The 9,898-nt window shown below is 39.1% G+C and overlaps 1 protein-coding gene across 1 annotated transcript; it reads left to right on the top strand.

Moving 5' to 3' along the window:
• Positions 1 to 4,985: 4,985 nt before the first annotated feature.
• On the top strand, positions 4,986 to 5,476 carry LOC309794747 (ferritin light chain-like; the record flags this gene model as incomplete). The annotated part of the gene is made up of 2 exons (XM_082606640.1): positions 4,986 to 5,250; positions 5,352 to 5,476. The coding sequence occupies 2 exons, from the start codon at positions 4,986 to 4,988 to the stop codon at positions 5,474 to 5,476; spliced, it is 390 nt and encodes a 129-aa protein (XP_082462766.1).
• Positions 5,477 to 9,898: the final 4,422 nt, after the last annotated feature.

Here is a 9,898-nt window from a genome sequence, read left to right as displayed (position 1 = left end):
CATGAAATGTGAGGTAGTAAAATATTAAAAGTATATTGTTATAAGTTAAGGGTGTATACTGTAAAACCCAGAGTAACCACTAAAAATATAGGACACAGAGTTATAGCTACTAAGCCAATCAAGGAGATATAATTACTAGAATATGTTCAATTAACCCACAAGGAAGAAAATTAAAAATATGATAAATATAAACCCAAACACATAATTTAATTAAATGTAAAAGAACTAAACACTCCAGCTAAAAGACAACACTCATTAGATTGGATTTTTTTAAAATATCAGGCACTAACTATATCATGTATAGATGTGTTCAAACAGGTTAGAAGTCAAAAGATGAAGACACACTGATTAAAAGAAAGCTGGAATAACCATACTAATATTAGATAATATAGATTTCAAGGTAAGAATTACCAAATATAAAGAGAAACATTTAATAAGGGCAAATACGTCAATTTATGAAGAAGATATAACAATCATAATTGTCTGTAACTGAAGCAAAACTTGACAGAATGGGAGAAATGATAAATTTACAATTAAGACTTGCAGACTTCAATGCAGTTGACCCTTGAACAACATGGGGGTTAATCCAAGGATAACTTATAGTTGGCCCTCCATTTCCTAGGTTCCTCTGCATCCATGAATTCAGTCAACCATGTACCATGTAGTACTGTAGTATTTATTATTATACTATTGAAAAATATCTGTGTACAAGTGGTAGTTCAAGCCTGTCAACTGTTCTTAGTTCTGGATAGACAAAGTACCTTAGCCCATTTGGGCTGCTAGAATAGAATACCATAAACTGGGTGACTTATAAACAACAGAAATTTCTTAGTTCTGGAGGCTGGGAAGTTCAAGATGAAGGCACCAACAGATTTGGTGTCTGGTGAGGACTCATTTCCTGGTTCATAGTCATCTGTCTTCTTGCCATGTCTTCACATGGTGGCAGGGGCAAGGGAGTCTCTGAGGTCTCTTTTATAAGGGCACTAATCTCATTCATGAGGGCTCCACCCTCATGAACTAATTACCTATCAAAGGCCCCACCTCCCAAGACCATCATACTGAGATAATTTCAACATATGAATTTGGGGGGACACAAACATTCAGTCTATAGCAAGAAGTAAACAAAAAATCAAGAATATACAAAATGTGAACAACATTACAATCAACTCAATCTAATTCATAGTCTATCCAAGAGCACATGGAATATTCACCAAAATAGACCCTACTGTGGGCCATAAAACAAGTCTCAAACTTAAAACAATTCAAAGCCTACAGAGTTTGTTTTCTGACAAAATGAAATTGAGTTAGAAATTAATAACAAGATTCCAGGAAAATCCATAAATGTTGGAAATTAAGCATTATACTTCTAAATAACCCATAAACCAAAGGAGAAATTGTAAAGGGGATTAGACAATATTTTAAACTAGAAATAAAAAAACACAATGTACCAAAATTTGTGGGATGCAGCTAACACAGTGCTTAGAAGTAAACTTACAAGTCTAAAGATTAATATTAGAAGAGAAAAATAAACATTACCTAAGCTTCAACCTAAAAAGATTTTTAAATGAGGAAATTAAGCTCAAAGTATGCAGAAGAAAAAATAATAAAGAATGGAAAATGATATAAAAGGAAATAATCAAAACGTCAGGAAAAATGGCAACAAAAGTGGGTTCTTTGAGAAATTTAATAAAATTGATAAAACTCCAGCTAGACTGATGAAATAGAGTGAAACACAAATAATCAATACCAGGAATGAAAGAGAATATATCTCTACAGATTCCACATACATTAAAATGATAATGACAAAACTTCATTCTCATAATCTGAAAACTCAGGCTAACTGGATAAATTCCTTGGAACAAACAAATTACCAATATTGACTCAAGAAGTAGAAAATCTAAATCACCATATATCTATTAAAGAAAGTGAATTTGTAATTAAATATCTTCCCACAAAGAAAACTACAGATCTAGATGGCTGTCCTGGTGGTTTTATCAGATACCTAAGGAAGATATAATGCCAATCCTAAACAACCACTCTATAAACCTGGAGGAGGGGAACACAATTTCAGCCTCACTGTATGAGACTAGCATAAACCTAATGTCACAACCAGATAAAAACATCCAAGAAAAGAAAACTGCAGGCTAATATGCCTCATGAACATTTTATGAAAAATCCTTAACACAATATTAGCAAATCAAACTGCACAAAATATTACAAAATATAACACAACATGACCAAGTGAGATTTATCACAGGAATGCAAGGTTGGTTAACATTCAAATACCAACTAATAAAATTTGTCACATTAATAGAATAAGGTGTGGGGGGGAGAGCTATAATAATCTCAACAGGTGCTGAAAAATCTTTTGACAATTTAGAGAAAAAAACCTCTCAAACTAGAAACAGAGGAAATCTACTTAAACCTAATATTATCTATGAGAAGCTTACAACTAACATTATATTAAATGCTTTCTCACTTAGATCAGGAAAAAGGCTGGAATGTCCACTCTCACCAATTCTAGTACAGTGTTGCATAGAGGTTCTAGGCAGTATAGTAAGAAAAAGAAATGAAAGGCATATAAAAGGAATTTAAAGTGAAGCTACTTTTATTTGCAGACTACACAGCAGTGTACATAGAAAATCCTAAGGAATCCAAAACAAAAACTTATAGAACTAAGTGAATTTATCAGTGTCACAGGATACATAGACCTAAACATAAAAGCAAAAACTGTAAGATGTCAAGGGGAAAAGGAGGAACATATTTTTGTGAACTTGGGCTAGATAAACTTTTGTAGATAGGATATAGAATTCAGTAACCATTAGAAAACTGAAAAGTTGAACTTTATCAAAATGCTATTTTAAAAAAGATTTTTGCTTATCAAAAACACACTTTTAAATGATTAAGCAGGCTGTAAACTGAAAATATTCATAAAATCGGACAAAGTGTATATAGAGATATATGTTATCTATCTCTATCTCTGTATCTTCTACAATAAAAAACAACCCACGCAATAAATAATGGCAGTTTCTTAAAGTATTAAACATATATTTAGTCCACAGCCAGCAATTCCATTCTAAGGTATTTACCTAAGAAAAATGAAAACACCTATCCACAAAAAGTCTTTTACAAAACTTAATCATAGCAGCTTTATTCACAATAGCCAAAAACTGGTAGCAGCCCAGGTGTTCATCAAGAGGTGAAAGAATGAACAAATTGTGTTGTATTCATTCAGTGGAATCATACTCAGCAATAAAAATGAACAAACCACTGATAGACAAAGCAAAAGTATTATGCTGAGAGAGAAGCCTTCACACAAACGTACACATTGCTTGATTTCCTTTCCAAGAAGTTCTAGAAAAGGCAAAACATGATAGAAATCAGGACAGTAGTTATTTCTGAGAACTCAGAATGACAAGAAGGCCACAATGGAGCTTTCTGGGGTTATCGAAACGTCCTGATAAAAGTGTGGCTTACACGGGTATATATGTTTGTAAGACCTGTGCATTTCAATGTATTTAAACCTTAATTTTACAAAATCTTAACTTTTATTTTTAGAAATGGATGATTTTAAAAACATCTTGAGAACCTAGAAAAGCTAAACAATCTTGAAAAAGAGTAAGATAAGGACTTACACGCACAGATTTCAAGACTTATTATGAAGCCATGGTAATCAAGACACTGTGGTATTGGTAATGAAAGACACATAAATCAGTGGAACAGAGTCCAGAAAGATCCATACTTATATAACCAACTGATTTGGGGTCAAGGAACCTAAGCAATTCAATGAGGGAAAACAGTTTTTTTTTTCAATAAATAGTACTGCAACAAACAGCTTGGGGTAAATCTCTAAGGGCTAAAAATTAACTGTAACTCTTGCCTTACACCACACACAAAAGTTAATTCAACATGGATCATACATATCAGTATAAAAGCTTAGAACAATAAAACTGCCAAAAGAAACCAAATGAGAATATCTTTGCAACTCTGAAGTAGATATGGATTTCTCAGACAGGAATGAAAAAGCATTCATCATAAGGGGAAAATCCGATACACTAGATTTTCTCAAATTTTTTAAAATTTATGAAAAGACATTATTACACTAGGCACAGATCAGGTGAAAATTCACAAATATATTCACAAAACATATATCTGACAAGCCTCTGGATCTAAAATATACAAAGAACTTCTCAAACCTCAATCATAAAAAGACAACCCAATTTTTGAAATGAGTAAAAAGTCTAGAACAGGCAGTTCACTAAAGAATACACATGAGGGACTTCCCTGGTTGCCTAGAGGTTAAGACTCTGTGCTCCCAGTGCAGGGGGCACGGGTTTGATTCCCACATGCCACGTGGCCAAAAAAAAACAAAAATATATGTTATAACAATACACATGAGTGTCCAATAAGCACATGGAGAAAAGGCTCAACAGCATTAGTCATCAAGGAAATGCAAATTAAAACAAAGATGAAATACAATTATGCACACACTATAATGGCTGACATTTAAAAACTGGCAACATCAAATTCCAATAAGGATGTGGAGCTACACGACTCTGGTACAATAACATCAGGAAGGCAAAACGGCCACTTCGGAAATCCGTCTAGCAGTTCCCCATAACGTTAAGCATTCACCTGCCCTAGGACCCAGAAATTCCACTTCTACCTACAGGCGTACCTCAGAGATATTGCAGGTCCAGTTCCAGACCACCACAATAAAGCCCGTATCTCAGTAAAGCAAGTCATACAAATTTTTGGTTTCCCGGCGCAGGTAAGGCAGTGCACTCAGTGGTCCACGGATCTGTCTCTTGCTTCAACAATGTTTGGACAGAACAGACCCAGGGACACCCCCCTCCTCCAACTTCCGACCACCCTCCACCCTTTTTTCCAGTAGTCACCTTCAGAACCAACCTCTACAGCTATCCTCAGCCTCCGGGACCAGCCAACACCATTTTTTGAGCTTAGCTCCTAATTGCCCGTCAACCATGAGTTCCCAGGTTCATCAGAATTATTTCACCCAGGTGGAGGCTGCCAACCACTACCTGGTCTATGTGCATCTGCGGGCCTCCCGCACCTACCTCTCTCTGGGCTTCTATTTCGAACGCGACAATGTGGCTCTGGAAGCGTGGGCCACTTTTGTCCGCGAACCGGCCGAGGAGAAGCTGGAGTGCTCTGAGCGTCTCTTGAAGATGCAAACCCAGCGCAGCAGTCGTGCCCTCTTCCAGGACTGCAAAAGCCGTCCCAATATGAGTGGGGCAAAACCCAGGACGCTATGGAAGCCACCATGGTCCTAGAGAAGAACCTGAACCAGGTCCTTTTGGATCTGCATGCCGTGGGTTCTGCCCGCGCAGACCCCCAGCTCCGTGACTTCCGGGAAAGCCACTTCCGGGAGAGCCGCTTCCGGGAGGAGCAGGTGAAACTCATCAAGAAGATGAGTGACCACATGACCGACCTCTGCAGGCTGCCTGGTCCCTAGGCTGGGCTGCGCCAGTATCTCTTCCCAAAGGCTCACCCTCAAGCACAAGCAGGAGCCTCCAGAGCCCAGCAGCCTTTGAGGGGCCCCTCTGGCATCCCCCTGGTGAAGGCTTCCGCCTGAAGTCTTTCTCCACAGCCACTAGGCAGCTTTTCAACCACCCTGGAGCCCTCTCCCAAGCGGTGGACCAAACGTAAACAATAAAGTTTTTTGCAGTAGCCAAAAAAAAGTTACGTTTATACTATACTGTAGTCTATTAAGTATGCAATAGCACTATGTCTACAAAAACAAGGTACATACCTTAGTTTTAAAATACTTTATTGCTAAAAAATGCTAATCATCTGAGCCCTCAGTGAGTCAATCTTTTTGCAACAGTAACATCAAAGATCACTGATCACAGAGCGCAATAGCAAATATAATAATGAAAAAGCTTAAAATGTTGCAATAATTTCGAAAATGTGACACAGAGACATGAAGTGAGGAGATGCTTTTGGGAAAATGGTGCCAACAGACTTGCTTGCCGCAGGGCTGCCACAGACCTTCTATTTGTAGAAAACCCAGTGCCTGTGAAGCACAATAGAGCTGAGTGCAATAAAATGAAGTCTGCCTGTATTTACTCAAGAGAAATGAAAATGTGCACAATAAGAGCTGAATAAGAATACCCCTATCAGCTTTGTTCGTAATAGCCAAAAACTAGAAATGACCCAAATGTCCTTCAACAGGTGAGGGGATAAAAGATGGAGTTATAATCATACAACAGAAGTTACCCAGCAATAAAGAGGAAGGGATTACTGATACATGCAACGACACAAATGAGCCTCAAAGACATGATGCTGAAAAAAGCCAGCTACAAAAGAATACATCCTGCACAATTTGATTTATATGGAGTTCTAGGACAGGCGAAATTAATCTCTGTTGAAAGAAATCAGAGCAATGTTTTCCTGAGAGCCAGGAGGAAGTGGGTGGGGGAAGGATGGACTGGGAGCAGGTAGAATGTTTTGGGGGTGATGGAAATGTTCTGTGTCTTGACAGAGATGTGGGTTACGTGGCAACATGCATTTGCAAAAACTCATTAAACTGTAATCTTAAGATCTGTGCATTTCACTGCCTATTAATTATATGTCAATTAAACAAATAAGGAGCTAACATTTTTTAAAGAAGAAGATATGGGGGAAAAAAGCATATACAAGAGCGTGAGAAAATATCAGGGTGCAGTTAAGCAGTGATTAATAATGGGGGGCATCAATGAAAGGTACCAAATCATGGTGAAATATTTGTTTTCTGTAAAAATTTGGTTTTTGCTAATGATTCCTTTTTCAATGTTATCTATGATTGCTTTAAGTAATTTCTCCTCCTTCCCTTTTTTAGGCATGCTTACTTTGAAAAAGATGTTAATTTTCTAGTAAGTTTGCAACACTTTCTTAAACATGTACAGTTGGTCAGTCAAGTCATAAGGCCACAGTCTGTCTTTACCACCTACCAAGTAGGCACAGTCACCCGCCTGAGGCCCAGGTGACCAAGGATAGACAGGAGAGCCCCTGAATGCTGAGCTGGCAGCTGTAATAGGACGCAATAAACACGACTACAGCACAGATCATTCTCTGATTCACCCTGAGTTCTTTAGCTCAACAAATTGGGCCTTTTCTATGCTTTGGGCTCTAGTTTTCCTGAAACCATTTTCAGATGCTTTAAATATGGCAGTGTATCAAGAGGCAATGAAATAAACTTACATCAACTTAATTGGTGGATGGCAAATTTAAGCTAACTGTAGAACACGCATTCAAAAAACAAATAACCAGAATGTTAGTTTGACTGTAGGGAGTGAACCATTTTTCTCAGTGCTGTGAGGGGTGGTCTCATCTCTCCCCCATGTCTCCTCCATGGGCCTGGAAATTATCAAAGCAGGATCACAAAACGAGCAGTTGCTAAGGTGGCTCAAATCAGAGATGAGACCGACCATTTTTGCATAGTAACTCCCAAGAAACTTACCATGGAGAGGCCCATATTCACAAGGGGAGACATTGGCTGGTTTCTAAGATGCTCCATTAGTGGGATTTGACTCTCCACCCCTCACCACTCTCTTATTCAAAGTGAAGCCAGATGATTGAATGTCATTGGTGATTAAAAGTGGTTGGGTCCTAGAGTAACAAGCGTGAGCATTAAAGGGCTTAACCTCTTGTAGCAACTGCAAGAGGTTGACTCCAAGAGTTCACCTTCAACCACCCACAGCTGTTGGGAAGCAAGTTAAATAGAGCCCTTGAGTCACACCTGAATCCTTCCCTCCCCATCAAGCTGAAGCACATAGACCCCGCACTACCCAAAGTGTGGCCATGAGTCAGGAGCATCAGCGTTACCTGGGAGCTTGTTAGAAATACAGGATCTTGGGCCACACCCCAGACCTACAGAGTCTGCATTACTACAAAATCCCCATGTGATTCATGTGCACACTGAAACTTGAGAAATGCTGCTGGGAGTTCATCTGTTTATATTTAACAAACACATATATAGCATTGATTATGTGCCAGGCACTGTTCTATATGCGTTAGAAATATAAGATTTAATCCTCACAGCAACCTTCTGATTGTCGGTACTATTGTCATCTCCATTTCAAGGAAGAGGAATATGGGGCACAGAGAAGTTAAGCGACTTGCCCAAGGTCACACAGGTAGTAAGTGGCAGAGCTGGGATTTAAACCCTAGAAGCCTAGCTTCGGTGTCCGTGCTCTTAATCATTGCATTGTGTAGTTGAAATGATTCCAAGGAGAAATACAGGATTTTTTTTTTTACATTTTTCTGGGATCCATTTGTATCTCTACTTTTGTATTTGTATGTCTATAGTTAATTGTACTGTGATATGATCGTAGACTTTAACACACCAGTTTTTCCACCCTAAAGGGTGCAAGATTGGGGTACACTTATTTTAGGTGCTCTCCCCAAAAGAATATATTTCTCCTATATTCTGTGAAATGGCACTGCTTGCCTAGTTTTCCCATTGAGGGTTAGAGAACTTGGACACATATTCAGCTAAGCTTACTAGTCTTAAATATCCATCTTTACAAACCTGGAGAGATTCCTTTACTAATAGCATAATGACAGGAAATGACTGAACCCACAATATGGAAATCATTAAAAGAGTTTAGTATCTGATTTATGTTAACAAATATGCATCAGACAAACTACAACTAATAGCCAACATCACTGCTGTACATTTCTAGTACCAATTCCCCCCACCAAAGAATTAGTGGAACCCTCAGGTACATGTAGCTCACGGAAATTAATCTGAAACAATATCAAAATTGTCCATGTCTCACATACAAAGGAATAGACTATAGACCAATTACCTCCTGTAAGATCTGTCTGTTAATCTCAATAAAGGAAACTGCTAAACTTTTTAGTGTGGGATCTGCAAAATGCACACAATATCTTCCTGGATTGAATTGTGATCCTCTGCAGTGGTGGATCTTAAGTGCAGATCTTAAGGTTTTGGCACCTTGAACACAACTCTTAGGCTGTGTGCTACATGAAAACTCTCCCTTATTATATGGGAAAGCTATTCATGCTAGACTTCCTTCCTGCGTTACTTTGTGAAATGTCCCCCGGGTATTACCACTGTTAGCACTCCAGGTTCCCTTATGTTTGGGCAAAAGGCTCAGAGTATTTTTGATTGACTAGATTATTCCCTGAAGAACACACTTGTTCTTGCCTGAGAACAAAGTTGTGACCACAACCCATGGCCTCACTCCAAGTACACTCTCATCCTCATCATAATTTATATTGATGGCTCCTAAAAGTCTCCGAAAGACGCTTTCTGACAGGCAGCCTGGTGTAAGGCAGTAATTTAAAACTTTGCCTGCATATTAGAATGGCCTGGAGCACTTTTCAAAAATACCAATGTCTCGACCCCACCCTGAGTTTCTGATTTAACTGGTCAGGGTGAAGCCTGAACTTTGAATTCCCACAGCCACGGTCACTGTAAGGATTAAATGGGACACTGAAAATGAGACACCAAACGCAGTGACTGGCACAGCTATCTACTAGAAAATGCCAACTGTCCTCTGCCACCCGTGCCCTCCCAGTTTCTGCCGAGACAAAGGGAATCCCCCAAATATGGTTCTACTTCAGGGGTAGCCGAGCACATTGGAACAACTCATTATGGGAGAAAATGAGAGTGGGGGGTGGTGGCGGGGGGGAGTAGCCAGCCACTGACAGGGGACCGAGACACAGAAAGATTTTTTTTTAAATAAATTTATTTATTTTTGGCTGCATTGGGTCCTTGCTGCTACCGCGGGCTTTCTCTAGCTGCGGTGAGCGGGGGCTACTCTTTGTTGTGGTGTGCAGGCTTCTCATTGCAGTGGCTTCTCTTGTTGCAGAGCACGGGCTCTAGGCACGCGAGCTTCAGTAGTTGTGGCTCGCGGGCTCAGTAGTT

Source organism: Mesoplodon mirus, assembly GCF_964341445.2.
Source record: "Mesoplodon mirus genome assembly, chromosome: 19".
NCBI lineage: Eukaryota > Metazoa > Chordata > Mammalia > Artiodactyla > Ziphiidae > Mesoplodon > Mesoplodon mirus.
This window is presented reverse-complemented; position numbering and strand designations above follow the sequence as displayed.